This window comes from Xiphophorus maculatus, chromosome 7 (genome assembly GCF_002775205.1).
Source record: "Xiphophorus maculatus strain JP 163 A chromosome 7, X_maculatus-5.0-male, whole genome shotgun sequence".
Classification (NCBI taxonomy): Eukaryota; Metazoa; Chordata; class Actinopteri; order Cyprinodontiformes; family Poeciliidae; genus Xiphophorus; species Xiphophorus maculatus.
In genome coordinates, this window is record NC_036449.1 from 12,449,413 (window position 1) to 12,470,788 (window position 21,376).

Consider the following 21,376-nt stretch of genomic DNA (forward strand, 5'->3'; position numbering starts at 1 on the left):
GAAATCCACATTACTCCACTCTCCATGTTCCAGCAGCAGGACATGCTCTGGCAGTTTACTTTCACTTGCATCTTTATTGTCCAACTTGTTAACCAGGCCCTGCACTTGATACCGACACGCTCCTGTGGACATGTTGCTGGGGAGTTTGTGCGAGACATTCTGCCCCGTTTTGAGAAATAACAAACGTTATCAGATTTTATTTTGATTATCCTAAAGCATACAGAAAGCAGCCCTCCAACTAAGCGAGTAGGATGTCACAGAAGGTCTCCATGTGTCGAGTGTCGGATGAGGTGCGGAGATGAGACAGCTGCCGTTGAGCTTCTGCGTCCTTGGCTATAAGGTTTCTGACCAGCAGCAGTCACACAACAGCACATTGTCGCTCGCTGTAGCTAATGTGCACACATGCTTACACTTGTGGCCATATGCACACTCAAAGACACACGGATAAGCCCCACACGCCGACACGTGTGCGAAGGCGCACACAAGAGAGGGACAGTGAAGCGCTGTCAGCTAAAATCTCAGCTGTAGCACCTGTTCACAATCAGCAGTCCCAGTTGTTCGGCTCTGAGCAAGACGCACTGATGTCATGTAACACATAGTGACACACTGACACAGACACATGTGTGCCACACTGCTCCCTGTTCACCGTTCAGTTGACATGTTTGGCATAAATAAACTGTCTGAGGTAAAGCTCCTCATATTTATGAAATGTCTAAGAGTTGAGTTCAAACCAGCAGTGCAACTTCAGTCATCGGTTTGACAGCTGCCTTCATTAAACGTGGCTGAAACTAAACGCTCAGGAGTCCAGAACTTTAAACTCTGTCTTAAAAACAAAGCATTGCCTCAATTTCAAAGCTTTAACATGCCTTTATCTCTAAAGATAAATGTATGTTTTTGTGAATTTGCTACATACTTTAGCAGTTTTACAAATTTTGATGGTTTTTGCCAAAGTAATCTTGCATAAATGAAAATAAATTGGATGTAATAGTAACATGTTTCCTTACAAAGAATTTGTAAGCAAACATATTTGTAGGATTTTTTATTCTTTATCACACACCTGCATATGGTGCTAAACACAAGAGTTACTTTTGGTAAAGATGTTCAAATGTAAGCCTTTAAAAGGGAAAGTATTAAGTTGTGTCAGAACTTTTTGGACTAAGTTTACTGGGCCAAGTAGACTTTTATTTAAATTTCTGTACAGTCTAATAACGTTTCCAGGACCTTCAGAAGTGAAACAAGCCCACATTATCACACATCCTCCACTGTACTTAACATTGATAATTCAGCGTACTCATCCTTTATTTTATACCAGATCTACCTGGAATGTTTGTTGTTATTTATGGTAATTACTGATGTTTGGTGACCTCAAAACACCTTGCTATGTGCCTCACTGAGCACGACAAGATTCATTTGGGTTCTCATCCATCTTCAATGTAGACATTAACCTAAGTTGCATCCTATTTATGCCCATGAGAAACTAAAAACTTATAGTTCAATATTTGAAACTTTTAACACAGCAGTGTTCTCATACTCCTGGCCGGTTATCTCTATGGGATTTATGGCGTCAAAGACACAAGGAAAAAAGATAGTCAGGCCACGAGACAGGTAGTTAATTATTATTTTTCATTTGAAGATCAGAGTCCAGTTTCAGAGTGCCAGTAAATAGATTTGCTTCCTGGGAAGTTAAGATCAAAATTACCGTAGTTGTCTTTTTCAAAAATCACTATTTTCATACAAATTTCTAAAGAGTATTCTCAATTTTATGTCCAAATCTTTCCAATTCTGGTACAAGACTCACTTAAAACAGCCTTTTTTTTCTGTAGTCTTTAAAAACAACATTTTAATGCTAAAGTTTAAAAACTCCAAATACTCTGAGTTTGTGTTATCAATCAGTTTGTGCATGCAGGAGTTTTTGTCTTTATATAGAGAGTGTAAACTTTCTTCCCTAATAATTGTGCCTGAACCAATGCCAAGAGGAAGCAAAAAATGAAAAAAATATGTGGCTCTCTGACAAAATCAGGTCAGGGTTATAAGGTTTATGATTTACGTGAAGGAATAAAAAAGGAGGCAGGATAAGGGCTGTTTAAAAAGATTAGGAGAACAGAATAAAGTTATTGTTCAAGTCAGAGAGCAGAGAGGCAACATTTGAAACAGTCTCAATCTGGAATACTGAGGCAAATTTTAGAAATCAAGATGAAGACGCTGGTGCTGCTCTTCGTGAGCGTTACAGGTACGAGAGTTTTAATTTTCCTAGTAGTGGAACAGATTAAATCCTCTCCTGTCTGTCTGTGCTGTTTACTGGGAGCTTACGAGTCTTTCTTACTACACTTTTCCATTCAGCGTAGTTTTGAGCTGTTTTGCAGTAAAGTCTTCTGCCAGAAACTTACTAACAGTGTAAGTTTAGGTATTTAATAATGAAAGGTACAGACGCTTTACTGCTGACCATTTATTCTGTTAATAACCTCTGCTTTTTTTTTTATTCCAATATTTTCACAATTTTTATTTACAGTGGCTCTGGGGATGCCAACAGTTTCAAAAGATCCAGTTCTAAAAGAGGGAAACCAGCCACCAGTGGCCGGGGACCGGGTGCCCGTCCAGGGTCATGTGGTGGTGGAGCATCCTGCACCGCAGGTTTTACCTGACCCCAAAGAGCAGCAGGAGAAAACGGCTCCAGCAGAACAGAAAGAGAAAGAGGCTCAACCTGAGACCAAACCAGATGAGGTTCAGGTGGAGGAAGAGTTGGAACCAGAACAAGAACCAGCACCAGAGGGAGAGGCAGGGCCTGTAGAGGGTCTCGACTTTCAGGCGGAGTCTGAAGTTGAAGTTGAAGGACAACCTCGATATGAACTGGAGGAAGAAGAAGAAGAAATAGACCCTGGTTTTAAGGTGAAATCAGCTCCTAGGGTAGACACTGGAGTTCACATGGAGCTAGAACCAGAAGAGACACCCGAGTTAAACGAATCTCCAGAGACATTTCAGGCACAAGCGGAGCTCGATAGAGGAATAGGTCCAGAGATGGAAGTTGAAGAGAGGCATATAGACATGGTGGGGAAACCCCTGGCTGTGATGGAGTTAGAACCGCTGGACGGTGCCGACATGCCTGCAGAGGAAGTGAGCGAGATGTCAGAAGAAGAAATGGCTTACAGAGAGGCTTTTCAAGAACAAGATCCTGCTGCTGCTGAACTCTTTCCAGAGGAGGAGGAGGTAGAAGAGGAGGACAAGGTAGACGGAGAGGAAGATTTGAAGCAGAAATATGAAAATAATGTTCCAGATGAGCAAGAAACCTTGGAGCTGGAGCCGGAGTTAACAGGAGAGAAAAATCCAGAAGACACACCAGATGCTGCGGTTCTGGTTGAGGAACCACTGGACCCAGCGCCGCAGCAGGCGATGCCTCTGTCAGAAAACTATTTCCCAGAGGAAGAGGCAGGAATGGAGATGTATGCAAGGGATGGAGCACCAGAGCAATTCTCAGAGGAGCAAGGAATGGAAGATGAAGGTCTTCCAATGATGATGGAAGATGATACACAAAGGCAAGGTGAGTGGAGATAAAACATTATTCATTTAAAGCCTTAAACAGCACACTGGAACTGTTGAATTTTATTTAAAATTTCATCTACTGTAATTGTTTAAGAGCTTAATTCTGTTTTTATAGATGAAGTTGCACAAAGGAATTTATTTTTTGTTCATTTTTGTTTAAATATAAAATGTAATAGCTTCACAAATACATACAAAAATTATGTATTCAATATTTGATGATTATTCTAAGAATAAACTGTTTCCTCCTCTGTGTACTGTAGTTAGGGTATCAGGCAAGCCAGGATAATTACGTTTGCAGTTTCATATAGAATAGAATAGAATAGAATAGAATAGAATAGAATAGAATAGAATAGAATAGAATACCATCTTTACAAGAACAATTAAAAACTGTATAGAAGCACATATTTTTTAAAAGAAAGGTGCACAAGCTTATATTTTCGAATGGTAGACGATCTTAGATTTTAAGACAGGCCATAGGTAACGTTTAAATGTTGAAACTATCCTGCAATTAAGAAAATCTTGCATTTTTCTTTTTTGCCACAGGGGAGCGCTATTGTCCTGGTATGATTGTTGATGGGAAGTGTTACCAGTTCTTCAAAGAACCACTCAATTACGAAGACGCAGAGGTATTATTAATACATCATTTCTTCCCGTTGAAATTATTTATGTTTTAAGATTTCTTTACAAAATTAAGATGATCTCACACAACATTCCTCTGTCTGTTTATTTTCTTGTAGTTCTTTTGCCAAGAACAATTTTCAGGAGGCCACTTAGGCTCCATCGCGACCCAACACGTCCACCAAGAGCTGATGAGTCTTATACAGCAGAGCGGAGGATACACACGTACCTGGGTTGGAGGACGACGACTAGATGTGTGTATTCCTCAGTCAAGAAATAGCTTCATATCTTGTCTTACAATAATAGCAGCTACAGAACCTGCACAAGATTAAATGAGGCCCTGAGCAATGTTTTATTTGGAGGCTCACTTTCAGTGAAGCCTGTCTGCCACCACATTATCACCAAACATCCTGTTGCATTGTCCATGCTTGAATTTTTGTGCTTTTTCTATTGTTATTATTGCATTCTGTATTATTCCAACTTCTCTTGAGTAAAATATTGTGTGACAAAATGTCTGACAATAACATTACTCTTCAAAAAATATTCATTACGTAAAATTTAAAGTTAAAAACATAATTTTTTTCCAACATTTCACTTAGGTTCTTTTTATATTTTCAATGTATTTATTTAAAATTAAATGAATTGTCAGATATACTGTTGTTGCTACATATTGCCTTGCATTAAAAAGGTTCTGGGTTCAATCCAGGGTCTAAACAAACACAAGACACAAGCAGCAGAAATTAGTCAATTAGGTTTAAATTATTACTTTGTTACTGTTCAGTCTAAGGCACAGGTGTCAAACTCCAGTCCTCAAGGGCCACTGTCCTGCTGTTTTTAGATGTGCCACAGGTACAAAACCCTGGAATGAAATGGTTTAATGACCTCCTTGTGTAGATCAGTTCTCCAGAGCCTTGATAATGACCTAATTCAGGTGTGGTGCAGCAGAGGCACATCTAAAAGTTGCAGGACAGCAGCCCTTGAGGACTGGAGTTTGACACCCCTGGAAGGTGTTCTGTATTCAAACTGTCCACACAATTGTCAACATGTCCTCAGATAATTTAGCTTAACTTTAACGGGAGGCCTTAATTTTTGGACCAGCTCTGCATCGTTCGAACGGTTCATTCTTCAAGTGAATGAACCGGAATGACGGGTTCTCATGTTTATTTTGCTACATTGCAGAAACGCTTCGTCTGGTTGGACGGATCCCGCTGGAGCTATGAAGACTGGCTCCCAGGCGAGCCAAATCACACATCCGGAGTGGAGAACTGCGTGGAAATTCTGGGTGAGAGATGACCTGCTGGTCAAATTTGAGATTTTTATTGAGGTTGGAAATATCTTTTTAAATTTCAATATTTTTATTAAAAATATATGTATAAATAAATAACGTTTTTAGGAACATGTTGAAATATCGATTGAAACTGAACACAGAAATTCATTTTGAACTTAATGGTTAAATTAAAATCTTAAAGAAAAAGTTGCTTGATAGGGACATCTGAGATAAAGGAGCGATGTGTCTATGTAGCTGTAAAACTGGGGAAACGATGAGAAGTAAGGCGGCAAGTTTTAGCTTAAAACCAAATGATTCACTTTTGAAAAAGTTCAGCCTCAGTGGAGAGTTAAACTGAAACACAACTTAATTACAAGTTGTTTCCAACTAATATTAGTGCCTCATTATGCTGAAAAACTTTGTTGTAATAAAGTTTCTTATACTTTCAGCTTGTTTGGTGCAGCTTGTAAAGCCTCATGAGGAGTTTATTGAAAACACTTCACACTGACATATTTCCATAACCCATTTGCATCCTGCTCTGCCTCCTGTCGATAGAGCGGGCCCTGAACAACCCGCTCCGTGTCCAGCATAATTCACAGGGAGGATGTAATCTCCTGCTGTGACGTAACAGCAGCTGTGGAAAAAAACAGACTCCCTTCATGTCTGAAAAGCAGCTTGATTTCTATACAGAAATGCAGTCCGTACTGTAGTTTAAAAACATATCAGCAGATATTTTAAAGATGTTAGCGGCGCTTAAAATTACTGTTTAATTTATGTAATCAAACCAGATAACTTCTAACTTTACCTAAGTAGATATGAAGCGGTGCAGCTAAACAGTGAGTTTGGCGTAAAGAAAATGAAGGGAGTTTACTCCCCCGTGGTTTATTGTCACAAAAGATGCTGCTTCTTTAAGCAAACACATATTTTTACTGAATTCTCATATATCGATGTGAGTGACAGCAGGCAGAGCAGACGTGTGTGGAGCTAAAAACAGCGAGATGAACAGTTTTTCCCTCAGGTTGCCCTCTAAACATAGAAAGGTGAACTGTGTTTGATCAATTCTGCAAGCTTACATTATTGGATATAAGTTCCAAAATTCAACACTGAATTTTAGCCTCCATGTTTGATGAAGTTTAATCAGCTAATGTCACCCACTAATGTTTACAAAACTAGCTATTTGCTTTAAGGAGCAATAAATTGTTTAGATTTTCATATATGGTCAAGTTTTGTGTATTTGTTTTTTTCAATTAAGTGAAATGGTGATTAATTGTCTTATTTACTCAAGTTGTCTTTATCTGATATTAAAATTTGCTTGATAGAGTGAAATATTTAAAATGTGACAATAAAAAGCAAAAACAGAAGAAATCTGTATGGAGGCAAAATATTTTTAAGACAGTACATGGTAGTTTATCAAATGTTTTTTTTTATTTAAATATTAAAAGCTGCAGTAAAGGAAAGCTTAAATGTATAACTTTTAACTCATGATTAGATTTTTGTCTGTTTTTGTTTCTTCAGGAAATGGAAAGTTTAATGACTTCACATGTTGGGAACCTCAGGCTTTCGTCTGCTCCTTCCCTGCTTAGTAAATTCAGAGGAAGAACAACAAGCTACTTTTTTTTACCTGAATGTATGCTTAATTCAGAGTCTTATCCATTGCTTTGTGTTTGTATTTATTAATTAGGAACAAACTTTTTGGACTAAATAATTAGGCTAAAAAGAAAAATAGATAAGTCAATATTTCAGTCAAAACCGTGTGGTTTTTGGCTTCTGTCAATCAGGATTAGTTTTGTACATTTATAAACGATGTCGGGTTTGTTTTTAGAAAATGGGTGAAGCTCACTTGTAATATTTTCATGTCACATGCTCCAATCATAATATGGAGCATGTGACATGAAAATGTCACATGCTCAAATCAGATTTGATTTAATGGAATCAGCTGGTTGGGGTGAAATTCAAACCTCATACTTGAGTTATTTCTCGATGTATTTGATTTTAAAAAAGAAACCTTTTGATAAAGAAAAACTTCTTAACAGTTATTATATTGTTGTGAATACCAGCATGAGGTAGCATGTAATTACACTGTTATTGCATGTTTATAAGTACACGTTTATATGTTCAAGCTTTAAATACGCTTCAAAAAAACTCTAATATTTGCTGTCAGAATAACATGAGATACAATAATAAAGTATTAACAAGGTTTTTTTCTCAACTTGTATAAATTAAAGCATAATTTCATATTTATATAACCATGTTATTATGAGTACAGTTTAGGGGAGTGAAGGTGACTTAATTGCAGTCTTCAGTTGTTAATCTCGTCATTTATAAAGTATACCTTATGGGTTTTCTATTAGTTGTTTTAAATACAACAAATTGAGAAAACCTTCCTGAAAAAAGGCTTAGGTTAGGTTTAACTCCTGCAGATGTTTCTAATATCCTTGATTAGTTAAAACTACACATTTCTCATTAGGAAATAGAGACGACAAATTTTAATTGTGAGTCAAATGCAGTGTATTTAATAAATGATGTATTTGATGTAACTGAAAAGCAAAACACTAATAGTCCGTTTAATTCATTTACATAACGTAGATCCCTGTAACGTAGATTGGGGAGAAACCAGGTTATGTTTGTTATAAACAGTCAGCTTAAAACTGTGAGTGTGTTTGCAAAACTGATCACAAGTGATCACACTCTTCTGTTAATAAAGCATCTTTGTGGATTGAATAGAAATACTCGCGCTCTTTTTAAAATTACTACGGATTAACACCCATTTACTGATTTATTTACACTCCCCTGCTGCAAATAGAGCTACTATAAGCCCGCTGTGCCTACATGCTGCTGTGTGACTCATTTTCCACTGACCCATACACAATCTTTTCCTGACCTTTGCACACAGAGATGAGGATTACAAACTCTAAGGTCTTTATCCTGATGTTATATTTGCTGACTGCTCCACCTATGGATGCATGAATTATCACCACACACACATACACACCCGCGTCCTCACCACCATTCCTAATATTCAGATGACAGGGACTTTTCTCAACTATTGTTCAAAATGCCACATGGGTTCTCTCAGGCTTTCCACTGCTCTCCTACCAGGAAAAGTTATGGCTGCAGGAATTAAGAGATCAGGATTAAATGGGCATGTGAGCTCTGCTACTCATAGGAATAACTCTTATAGCTTTAGTGTACAGTAAGTATTTAAATAGCTCACATTAATTTGTGGACTCTATACATCATCAGAAAGGATTGTTTTTGTTGTTGTGAGTCAGGGAAATACATTGAATTTCATAGCAGAGATTAATGCATAGAACAGAGAGCCGTATATTCCTCTTGTTGGGATCATACCGCTCTGCAGTGATGGAAATCCCCCCCAGGCCCCCATAATACCTTCACTGATTATTAGTGTTGCTGTTTAGATGAAAGTGACTCACTGTTTGTGCTCACCATCTGCCAGTTCAAGCCATTTTCCAGCTTCATGCAGCACCGCCACCGCCACCTGTTTGCCGGCTCCACTCTGTGTGTTTGTGAGCTCAATTCACCGAAGCTGTGAATCCTCCCACCTAAACCTGGACAGCTTGGCTTACAACGCCGTCACCGAGTCCGCTCTCAGTCAGCAGGCTGGACTGTGCTGCTAGAAACATCACACCCAAAACAAGATTTAGGGAATTGTCTTTTAGTATGTTTTTATGTACCAACACTTAACTCTGCTATGTAATTGTAGTGTTAACTATTGGTCTGACAGCACTCAAGTTTACCAGTATTTTATTTCTGGTATACTTGGCTAATAAACGTCAACATATATTTCTTTTGGTTGAATGACACCTGAACTTGTCTTTACCATTTTGAAGAGTGGATAAGGGAAATGGATCTCAGAGGAAACATCCCTTGTGTTTTATCTACAGTATGTCTCTGCACCATCAAATTTCTTTATAATAACTGCAAAACCTCCTCCTGCAGAAACCCATTTATCACCCAATTATTTCATTTAGGCATGTGGCAGCAGGGAAACACTTAAAACATGCAGGACAGTGTTGATAGAATTGACTAGCACCTTCCCAAACTTCCTGGTAAGCCATAAATAGGTCAATGTAAAAATGAGAAATGCTTTTGTTGCAATTAGCAGTAGAGAAATGATTAGAGAAACATGGTAAAAGCAATTTCTGAATGTGGGATTTGTTTTGAAAACATATATATATCCTTCTTTAATGGCTTCACAGCACACGTATGGAGGATGAAAGGCCTCTTTGCCATCACACACATTTTTTTTCTCGCCTCAGATTCTCAATAAGAGTCAACTCAGGACTCTAGCTGGGCCACTCCAAAATATATCTGTTATATAAATAGATATAAGCTTATGGAAAGATGGTAAAATGAAAACTTCAAACCAACATCTGCCAAAAGAAATCTGTGCTTTTAATTTTTCACGTTTAGAGACCCATATAAGGTTGTTTAGTTGACGAAACATTTTTTTGATCTGGTTGCCTCCATCTTTTGTGAGCAGGTTTGCACTAGAAGAAGGGAATAACTCTTGCATGACACACATTATTAAATTTAAAGGCACAACAACTCACATATTGTCAAACCAATCAAGAGAACAGGTTGGGACTAACAGAAGATGTGAGGAAGAGGATGAAAGGTGGGGGTGCATGGGAGTAGGCTTCAATCATTTAGTGCTTAAATCTTCTGCACATGTGTGGCATAGCAGAGGATATAGCATCACACAATGCGAGCTGCTGTTGAGGCGTTGGGAGGGGTCCCTGGCATAGACCCCTGCTTCCCTCAGAGGCAGGTCACAGAGGACAGATGATGCCGTCTCTATAAAGACATGAACTCAACCTACAAAGGTGCGCACTCTGGCAAAAATATAAATTAGAAGAGGAGGGTACCGCTTCCTGAAGGTATGTTTCACATTTTCTGAAATTTGACATTTCAACTAATAATTTTTATCCCACTTACTGAGATGGCTAAAGAACAACACAATGTGTGTTTTGCGTTGAAAAACAAAACTGATAGTGTTAGAAACTACTTTCCATACTTGTTCTGAACTTCAGCACATTGCAATTTCTTTAGAAAACTCTGCATTAGCTCTGGTTGCCACATCTGATAATAGAGGAAATAATCTGGTGGACACAAAAAAAAAAAATATATATATATATATATATATATATATGTACATATATACACCAATGAGTGTTGCTGTCTAGTTGTCGACTCTATGCGTTTGCTTTTATCTCTTGTTCCCAAAATGTGCAGGAGATTTTCAGCATTTGTATGAAGAAGTTTATCACTTTCTGATGTTCTCATCTCTCAACACTGTTCAGAAGACATGGAAGGATTGTTATCAGCCAGCCAACCTTTTCTACCAAAGAATTCGGAAAGCAGAAGGAAAGAAATCATGAGTCATGATGAGAAACTGCAGAGCAAGGAAGAAATGACTGATCTGGGTAAACCACAATTCACCCTATCAGGACAAGTTGTCACTGAAAAGAACGGAGAACTATTTTTATACAGTTACTCATTACAAAGCCTGACCAACACTAATATATAAATGCATCTGATGTCTTGTGCTGAAGCTTTAACAGACCAAGATATGATGACAAGAGAGGGTCTGGACAGGAGGAATGTCTGGGAGCCGAGCGTTTACTATCCCCTGGGAAAGGAGTCCTTTCATTTTGTTGGTCATGAAGTCAACATCCGGGAGTCTACGGACTCATACGGAGCTCTGATTTGGCCCGGGGTAAGTTCTTCCATCACCATTCTACAAATTCACTGGACAACAGCAGTGGCTTTTGCATGAATGGTTCCCTGAGTGAGGCATGCTTACTGCCACCCCCCAACCAATCAAAATACAGGGGATTGTCTAAATTTTAAGATGCAGCGCAAATTCATACAAAGCGAGTTAAATAGTCACACTATTCTCAACAGCAATGGGGTGGCAGATGTCCATTGACTGCACTGGTACAAAATGTACACCTAATTTGTTTTTTATTTTATATTTGTGTGGTCTTCCTCTTTCTGATTCCACTCTGGGCAACTAGCTACCTGGTCCATATCAAAAACTGCCACGGCTGATAAATGTAAAAACCATAATTAAAAATCATGTCTCTTTATAGGCAATAGCTCTCTGTCAGTTCTTAGAAAACAACCAGCAACAAATGAACCTGATGGACAAAGCAGTGCTAGAGCTCGGAGCTGGAACTGGCTTACTCTCCATAGTGGCAAGTTTGTTAGGTAAGTTTGTGTTTACATGGTTTGAATTAATTATTTTTAAATTCTTGAAAAGGGATGGATGGATATTGTTAAATTTTAGTTGTTTTTATTGGCTGATTACATTTTTTTAATTTTTTGGTGTGAATGCTTTAGCTTTGTAGCTAATTTTAGTTTTAATGTAGGTTGTTGCGTACTGTGGGAAGTAAATTACATCAGATCAACATGGTAGCGATAGCCTACATGCTATTATTATTATTATTACAAACCTCTGCTTGCACATTAGGTGGAGTAAAATTATGAAACTTGACATTTAGTGATCCACAATTTTTGACATATTAGCTAAAAACTATAACACTCACTGCTCTTCAACAGATGGCCTTACAATCTGGCTTTGTAATCAGTCTTCTGGACCAATTTATGAGACTCCATAGCTGGGATTTTTACATTGACTTAAAGTTTTCACTCATTTTCAACAGTTTTTCAATACATGTTTTATACAGACTATTTTGCTTTTTCTGCTGCTTCTCCTTCTTTCTCATATTTCTGCAAGTCTTCTGCGGTCGACTTAAAACGCTTCTGCAATTTTCACCAAACACATTCGGCTTACGGCTGAATTTTCGCAAGCAATGCAAATTTTTCTAGGTTTTATTTTATTCTTTTGACATTTTAGTACATTTTAAAAGTATAGTACAGACCAAAAGTTTGGACACACCTTTTAATTCAATGAGTTTCCTTTATTTTCATGACTATTGACATTGTAGATTCACACTGAAGGCATCAAAACTATGAATAACACCTGTGGAAATATGCACTAAACAAAAAAGTGTAAAACAATTGAAAATATCCCTTATATTCTAGTTTCTTCAAAGTAGCAACCTTTTGCTGTGATTACTGCTTTGCACACACTCTGCATTTTCTTGATGAGCTTCAAGAGGTCGTCACCTGAAATGGTTTTCACTTCATAGGTGTTGCCCTGTCAGGTTAATAAGTGGGTTTTATTGCCTTATAAATCATGAAAATAAAGAAAACCCATTGAATTAGAAAGGTGTGTCCAAACTTTTGGTCTGTACTGTATGTCACTCAAAAAAATAAAAGTACTATGTCTCCAACAGGTGCCTGGGTGACGGCTACTGATCTGCCTGACATCTTGTCTAATCTGTCCTTCAACCTTCGCCGGAATACCAAGGGGCGTTCACGCTACATCCCTCAGGTGGCTGCCCTCTCCTGGGGCCAGGAGCTGGAGCGAGACTTCCCCTTCCCGTCCTACCGCTACGATTATGTGCTTGCAGCTGATGTGGTGTATCACCACGACTTCCTTGAGGAACTGCTGAGCACTATGCTTCACTTCTGCAGACCAGGGAGTGGGACAACCCTGCTTTGGGCGAACAAAATTAGGTTCCCGTCAGACCTGAGGTTCGCAGAGTGCTTTAAGAGCCGTTTCAACACAACACTGCTTGTTGAGGCACCGCAGGAGAATGTGTGGATATACAAGGCCACAGCAAAGGAGTGAACAAACGAGATGTAAAAGCCGGAAACTACCTTAAGAACTTCCTAAATTTGTTTGTCTTTTGTTGATTTAAATCAATGCAGGGAAACGTTTGGCTTGTTCCCTTATCACAAGGGTCGTATTTTCCAGTAATATCACATGAAATGAAATCACTGTAATACTTTCCAAGTACCCTTTCAGTTTTGATACGGGCCTGTATGACATTCCTTGACTGGAGTCTAAACACCATGCAAAGTTCCTGACACAAGATTTCATATGAATAAACTATTTTTATTTTAATCTTTTTAAACATTTTCTACTTCTGAACAATATATATTTTTAGAAATAATTAGTTTCCTATTATTTACCTCAGAAAAACCGACCCAACACAGTGCTTCATTCACAGTTATTCATTATAAGTGACAATAGTTGATCAATAAATAAATGTTTAGGAAATATTTAAAAACAAGCGTGAAAGTTTGAGCTTTTTGGGGCCTTGTAGAGTGGAATAAAATCAGTTTTATAACTTATAAAGAAGAAAAAACACTTTCACATAAATGGCATATGCTCTACAGCAGCATGTTGACAAAAAAAAAAGCTTTTGAAATGTTCAGAAAATTACTGACAGCACCAGATGCATAATTACTAAAACTCTATTAACGGGATTTTTAAAACGCCTTGTGTGAATTCAGCACATGACCACATAACATTAAGTTACGTTGTTTGGAATTGCTAAATAAAGTCCTCTCCAAATTCAAGCTTCACCTTTATTTTGCCCTTTGCCTTTCCAGAAAAGGAAAACAGTTCAAAACTTTCTCCATCTGTAGTCAGAAAGCTCCTTCTGTCCTTCCTTCCCAGGAAGGACACTTGTCCTTCCTGGGGGCGTTAATGACCTCTTCTAAAGAAATACAAGTCTATAAACTGCATTTATTTTCAGTTTGTGTCCATGACTTTACGATATGCAGCAAGTTGAGGACTTTGGCTGCTCCAGGATGGACTCTCTGCGGAGATCGTTTGGAATGGTGCCTTCAGGCCCCCAGAGGTTCAGCTCTCCATAAATGCCCATGTCAATCATCTCCTCTTGCCAGGGGATTGAGATGTTGCCTGTAGCAAACTCGTCAAAAAATGTCTTATCAGGATCCTCCAAAGCGACACCCCTCACCGAGGAGAAAGCCCCAACGTCATCCAGATCCTTGGCGTAGACTACCTTAGGGTCGGGGACAAACGGAGGCAGAAGAATACCTGAGGAGTTCAGAAAAAATAGATGTGTTAAAGCTTTACTAGTACCTACTGAGACTTTATAACGTTACAAAGCCATTAGTGAACGTTTGAATGTTTTGACATTTTGTTACATTTGAATTACCAATACATAAACTTCATAAACTCTGGAATTTTGTGTGATAATCAGTGGACAATTGTGAATCAGAAGGAAAATGATACTCGTATATTTACAGAATAAAAGTCTGAAAAGTGTGGCATGCATTAACATTTAACCCCTTATATCTCTGCCTGTTTGTGTTGTTTCTTTGTTCTCCACCAGTCTCAGGTCTTTGGCACCCTCTTTCAGGTTTTCTTTACCAACTTTATAAACTTTAACATATTTTCTTTCCACACTGAAGAAGATTATTCCCATACTGTGATTCTGCCACCATCATGTTTCCTCTTGGGGATGGTGTGTGAGCTCTACTCACTAGTTATTGACCTCTGAAGGCAGTAGTTGCATTGAAATTTGTTTAGGGACATCAGAGTAAAAGGGGCTGAACATATATCTATACCTTTTTTTTGTACTTGTAAAAAAAAGATTAAAAAAAAACATTCATCCTTTTCTTTCCACTTCACAATTAGGTAATAGTTTATGTTGGACTATGGGATAAATACACAAATATTATTATACTCTGTGGTTCACGTATGTCAACTCAAGAAAAGATTGACGGCTGCGTACCTGCATTGAGTTTCCTCCAGTTAATGTCTTTGAAAAAAGGATGTGCTCTGATTTCATCGCAGCATTCGTTCTTGAACCCCATCCTCTGATCAACCTCTTTAGCCAACAGCCCGTCACACAGCGATTTCGCGTGTTCACTGAAGTTATCTGGATAGGTCACCACGCGGTTCAGCATGCGCTCCTTCATCTCTTCTCTTTCAACCTGAGCAGACGACGAACAACCTCTCATCAGCTCATTTATCCTATAAACTCCAACATTTCCACATGAATCGACAGCCGCAGCTACCGAAAGAGCCGAACCTTTTCTCCTCGGTTTCTAAACGGATTCTTGGCTGCGATAAACTCATACAGAGTCACCCCCAAGGTGAAGTAGTCCACTGAGCTGTCATATTTATCTCCTTTCAGCATCTCTGGAGCCATGTAACCTGCAAGAGGAAAAATAATCAGTGAAATAAATCTTTTAAAATGTAACTTTACATAGTTTATGTCTCTGTGTGTTCTTTCCACATATTCAGGAAATACAGAGTGGTGGGTCAGGTTGATGTTGGAGCAAATGTGGTGCGATAGGGGAAGAAAGGGATAAACTTGATTTTGTTCATTTAAAGGCCTGCTTGTTGCATCAAGGAGGACAGGCCATTATAGTTATAGAGACACAAATATAATAAGAGTTGGAGGGACACCAGTAACAACGACTGTGAAATGTACAAAGAAAAAACTTCCATAAATGGAGACAATAAGAAGGTAAAATTAGACTAACCTGGTGTTCCAGCGTAGCCTTTAGTCATTGTTTTGCCTTCTTTTAGCTCTACAGCAAGACCCAAGTCAGATATACGAACATTACCTGATTAAACAAATTAGAATCAAATTAATAGAATACCACAAAAAAATTCTACTTTTTTTTTTATTTCAAATTATGTTATTGTCGTTGCACGAAGACACAACAGTGAAGCACACAAAAAACAAACTACAGAAAATCACGAGTGTGTCTATAAATACATAAATATACAAATAATAATATATTATAAAGTACATATAATTTAGCACTTTCACGCAGTCTTAGTGATGGCATTGTTGAGCAATCTGATGGCAACTATTTCTGAGTCCGGCTGTTGAACAGCAGACGCTGCAGAATCTTGTGCCAGACGCCAAATGGATGACCAGACCATGGGGAGGATAGGTGTAATCTACAGGCACTGAGGTTTCAGTAAGAGCATTTACCATCATTGTCAAGAAGCACATTTTCTGGTTTGAGGTCACGGTAGATGATTCTTTTCTGGTGGAGGTGCTCCAGACCCTGGATGATCTGAGCGATGTAAAAACAGGCTCTGGGCTCATCAAACCCAGGGTTGTTCTCATCCACCAGATAGATGTGGTACCTGAACAGAGCAAACAACAGAGGACGACTCTTCACACGTAAAGAACGCTGCTAACATTCATAATATTGTGGATAGATGGATATTATAATACTCAATGATATTTTTTATGTATTGTAATGTATTTAATATGAATTGAAAACTATTTTTAAAAAGCAGTCAGATTTTCTGGAAAAGCAGAATTTGAACTTGTTTTCAACTTTAAATGACGATACGAGGTCAGCGCTTTAGGAGAACCCACAAAACATTGAGCGTCCGCCGCTTAAAATGGATGCCTTGTTTTGCCTTCATAAAGCATTCCTTTGGGGACGTATTTGCATGAACTGATTCTGAACTTGTGCCCTTCTGCTTGGCATGAATGTTGCTGAGATTCCTTCATCTGAGTAACATGAGTTTGGATTTTATAAGCAAGCAAAAAGGTATGAGAAATAAATTCATGCACAGAAGTTAGAGTTAAATTACACTTGGTATAACTGCTGAAGTTTCATCTCGCCTTTTTTAGGTCATCCCTCTCAAATCAGTTATTCTTATGTTGAAACAGTGGGATAAAAAAAAACTGTGTGGTTTGCATAGTGAATTTACTTGAGGTCTCCTCCATTCATGATGGTCATGACCAGACAAAGCTCGTCCTTTGTCTGGAAGGCATAAGCCAATGAGACAATAAAGCGACTGTGGACCTTCTCCAGAATCCTCTTCTCCACCATTGCCCCCTACAGGGATAAAACATGAGAGGCGATTTTAATAAAATGAGATAAGTGACTTTAAACAACAAAAAGCTACAACAGAGCCTTGTGCATTAGTGCGAGGGTCTGTGCCATTTTCGGGAGGAAGTGGGACGTGCATTTTGCAAAATGACCTTAGCCAAGTCAAGGGCAAGATCTAACTGTGCAAGGAGTTCCCTTCAGAGGAGCTTTTCAGTAAAGCCCCCAGTAATCACTCTATCCCTGTCTCAGTGTTTAATTCTGCAGGCTAAAGCCAAACGAGACAGAGGCTGGGACAAAGATGATTAACACCCCTGCAGCCTGGCAAGCACAGAACACTTTTACTAATACATAAAGCCAAATTGACATCTTTATTATTCAAACTTCTTTGGAACAAAAAGAGCAGCTAAAGGGGCATCTAATTGAATGTAATGCCTAACAAAGTAAAGAAACCAGTGATAACTTCATGCCATAAAACGCTTTATGCATTGAAATTGTCGTAAATTATGCAGTCTGCTGTGTGGGAAAAATAAACTTTCATCAGTTCCCACTTTTGCATATCTCATTGAAGAGAAGGAAGTCTGGTGTTTGCTTAACTATAAAAGAGTCACAAACATATGCACAGCTGAAAATGTTGCACAATAAATAAAAATTGCTGTTGTCATAGCGTCAGTGTTTGCAATGCCTCAGTCTAGGGACGTCTTGGTTGCAACATCATCCAACGTTTCAGGTGCTGTGCATTCACTATCCATCACTATCCGTTACGCCGTGATCAAGTTCTTACAGATCAATCACACAGTGTGAGGTGCAGACTATCTGATGATGGAAAACTTTGATTTTGACAGAATTTGTTATCTTTTTTTTAATATAAGATGAAACTATTTCTTCTGGTACTAGAAGTTTATAGATTTTACATACTTTCTTTTATTATTATCATCAACGAAGAAGATAAAGTCCTTTTTTTAAATCAACTTTGAAGACATTGTGTGTTTTCAAGGCCAGCTGAGTAACAGGCATAGAAAAAAGTGCAGTGCTTTCACCTCGTAACCTTTCCTCTTCTTCAGCCTCTTCTTGTTGAGTTTCTTACATGCGTAAAGTTTCCCGGTGGCTTTCATCTGACAGGCAGACACCTCCCCAAAGCCACCTTTCCCCAGCACACGGAAGTCCAGGAACCAGTCCGCATCCATGGGCTGCATCTCCAGCCACTTCCACTGCAGGAACCTCTTCAGGTACATGCTCTCCAGATAGAAAGTGTAAGGGGCCTCTCGGAGGTACTCCAGCGTTTTGGCCAGCGATGCAGAGAACAAATCATCCCCTACAGCCCCCAGGTTTTCCTTTACCTTGGCTATGATGTCCTCAGGAAGGTACGGGCAGAAGTGTTTGGCAGATGGGTCCATGTACCTCTGGACAATCTTGGAGGCTTTCTTTCCTCTGTCAGAGTCCTCTGCCAGGTCATAGTCCTCGATGTCTTTCCACAAACGACAAGCGCCGTGATACTCTTTATTCGCTTCCAAGAATTCCCTAAAGAGGCGTTTGCCGATTGGCTGTTCCACACAGACCGAGTCAAAGGCCAAATCTAGGGAGTCCCTGAGGCCCTCACAGACGGTGATGTGGGGCAGTTTGAGGCGAGCGTGGTACTTCTTATCCCGGGCTGCTGCAGGGTTGGAGCCATCGATGCTTCCACGTGCGTTGATGTACGCGGAATTTGCTACCACAGTGGTCAGTCCTCCAATATCCATGTTGAGGGCAGGTGAGTGTTAGGCAAAGGAAAGGGAAGACATTGCAAATAGAGAGCAGAGGCAGATGATGTTTGATAATAATTACTCTCCAAAAGTGAGGATGGAAAAGGGGAAAAAGGAGAGAAGAAACAGGAGACAGAGGAGTGGTAGAGGGAGCATAAGGGGGGAAATGCATCTCAAGAAGACTGCAGCACACCTTGAGGGACTGTGCTGCACAAATACACACACACAGGAACACACACATCTGAGTCAACACCTTTCAGTAATCCATTAACACCCCAATGCCCCAGACAAAGTGTGCGAGCACCTGCTGGAACAGTACAACTCCAGAACCGTCTGCAGGAGTCAACCGGTGCAAGTAGGCTCGACTCATTTTGCTGTAGTTTGAAAAAGTAAAACGCTCTAAAACTGAATGAGGCTGACTATAAGTTGTTTGTTGCTAATGCTTATCCTAATTTAAGGGTAAAAGGAAACAATGCAATGATCTGCAAATGATTTTTTTAAAACTAATAAATAAATATAACTTGTACTTCTGCAAGACATTTCAAAGAGAGCAGCCTGATGGTCAAGAATACAGAGATTTTATGTGACAAAGCAAAACAAAGCAGGTTGTATATTTTACTTGGAAGGAAATGTCATGGGCTTCACACTTTTCTACAAATAAGTAGGAAAAAAGTGCCATTCATTCGTTTTAGCCTTTTTTTTTTACTCTGATATTGTTAAACTAATCCAAGGAAACAATTTACATCAACAACTTAGTAGATAGAGTGTAATTGTGTGTAATTTTATCACAACTTGGAACATCAGTTCAATCTAGCATCTGAAAATGTAAGTATAACACAACTCCAAACCTATGAGGACTTGGCGTTTTACCTAAACCACAAAGAGAACTCTCATTGCTGAGCAGCCAAGAGGCAAATGGTAACTCTGGAGGAGCTGCAAAGATCCCTGGCTCAGGTAAAACACTAACACCTAAGAACAAATTATGATAGTATCAGGAAAAAAAGCCAATGTTTAAAAAAAAAAAAACTACAAATCCCTTAAACAGTTTGCCTGTTTAACGTTAAACAGTGACCAGGTGGAAGCAGGTGCTCTGATCAGACGAGACCAAAATGAAACTTTTGACATGGATTTTGTGGTGCGTAATGAATTATTGTTATATCGCAAAACTGTAGTATGCTTGAGTATTTAAGTCTCATTATACTTGAGGATCAACGACACAGGACACAACTTTCAAAAATTGCTTCTCTCTCCAATCCAAATTAAATTAATTAATGTGATTAATTCAGATTAATGTGAGATGAGCCTCGCTTCGTAGAATATGACATTTTTGTTCACACTTTTAAATAAGTTACTGACCTTGACATCAGATGACTGGACTTCCAGTGCTTCAGATGTCCTGGGTTCGTTTCTGACCTTCAAAAGGAGTTGTCATTAATCTCTTAATTTTGATAGGTTGGTCATTCTTGTGAAGGTTTCATGTTTTCTCCATTTGTAGATCACAGGTCTCACTGTGGTCTCAAAACCTTAGAAGCTGCTTTGTAATCCTTCTCATACTTTTAACTCCATGAATTCATTATGTGTTGCATTTCTAGATAGCCTACATTATATTGTGAAACTGATTCTACAGTTATGTCTGATGTCAAATCTCAGTGTGGAAATTCATATTGATGTCAGATTTAATATAAGACATGCAAGACATGTTGGTTTTAATAGATTTTCCACCTTAGTAAAGTAAGTAATTAGAAAACCACTTTTGTATTTATTAATTTTACCTTTTTTGATGGCTTGAAACATGATTGTCTAACAAAAAGTATAAACAGAAGAAATCCATAATAATAAAGTTGCTGGTTTTTCACAGCACAATCGGGCAGATTCTCTCCACTGACCTAAACTTTGCAGAAACAAATTAGCTTCACTTTTTACCATTTTACTTTCCGTTCTTAAACAGCTGCTATGCAGAAATAGAGCACATTACCCAAGTTTGCACTACCTACCTTTTCAACTTGAATTTTAAGGAAAAAGACAAAAGGGCAATTGAAGAGTACTAAGTTTTAGCTTTGCAGTTTTGGTTGATTTGTGACTGACTTTTCTGTGCATATATTTTTTGTAAATGCTTTGAAAATAGATTGTTAAAATTACATCATCAGCTGATGATTTGCTCAGAAATATTTGGCCCTTTAGCCATTTCATGCATGATTTATGATCCTTTATGTCAGTATTTTTTTTTTCATTTTCTTAAGGCATGAAAAAAATTTTTGTAAAAAATTGTATTTTATTTGTTTTAGGTGATCAATTGTAATTTTCTCCAAATACAAAGTTATTTGAAAAATACATCAGTAGTATTGTTCTTTAGGGGTCATCTGATGTCACTATATTTTTTTTTACCTGCAAGAGTCGTCTACAGTAGAAGTAGCGTCGGTTGGCATGCTTTTTTGTCTGTCGGCCATATTGGATTTAACAAAAATAATTTCTTGCATTTGCAGCTGATGGCCAGTAG

General features: G+C 38.5%; 3 protein-coding genes across 4 annotated transcripts; 2 read left to right on the plus strand and 1 right to left on the minus strand.

Annotated features, from left to right (window-relative positions):
• Positions 1-2,097: 2,097 nt before the first annotated feature.
• Positions 2,098-7,663, plus strand: LOC111609344 (brevican core protein-like). The gene is made up of 6 exons (XM_023337362.1): positions 2,098-2,230; positions 2,510-3,535; positions 4,081-4,163; positions 4,275-4,409; positions 5,335-5,437; positions 6,938-7,663. The coding sequence occupies exons 1-6, from the start codon at positions 2,194-2,196 to the stop codon at positions 7,003-7,005; spliced, it is 1,452 nt and encodes a 483-aa protein (XP_023193130.1). The 5' UTR covers positions 2,098-2,193; the 3' UTR covers positions 7,006-7,663.
• A 474-nt stretch (positions 7,664-8,137) lies between these two features.
• LOC102221992 (protein-lysine methyltransferase METTL21C-like) lies at positions 8,138-14,050 on the plus strand. Of its 2 annotated transcripts, XM_023337363.1 has the most exons (5): positions 8,138-10,323; positions 10,747-10,869; positions 10,999-11,162; positions 11,539-11,656; positions 12,748-14,050. In XM_023337363.1, exons 2-5 carry the CDS (start codon positions 10,752-10,754, stop codon positions 13,143-13,145), a joined length of 798 nt encoding a protein of 265 aa, XP_023193131.1. In that variant the 5' UTR covers positions 8,138-10,323; positions 10,747-10,751; the 3' UTR covers positions 13,146-14,050. The 2 variants fall into 2 exon arrangements, with proteins under 2 accessions (XP_023193131.1, XP_014323892.2); XM_014468406.2 differs by having other exon boundaries at positions 8,138-10,869.
• A 1-nt stretch (position 14,051) lies between these two features.
• Positions 14,052-19,048, minus strand: LOC102229735 (rhodopsin kinase-like). Its single transcript, XM_005798059.2, has 7 exons — positions 18,178-19,048; positions 17,019-17,146; positions 16,282-16,439; positions 15,821-15,904; positions 15,364-15,488; positions 15,064-15,265; positions 14,052-14,363 (listed from the first exon to the last, which is right to left on the minus strand). The coding sequence occupies exons 1-7, from the start codon at positions 18,874-18,876 to the stop codon at positions 14,074-14,076; spliced, it is 1,686 nt and encodes a 561-aa protein (XP_005798116.1). The 5' UTR covers positions 18,877-19,048; the 3' UTR covers positions 14,052-14,073.
• Between the last annotated feature and the right edge of the window lie 2,328 nt (positions 19,049-21,376).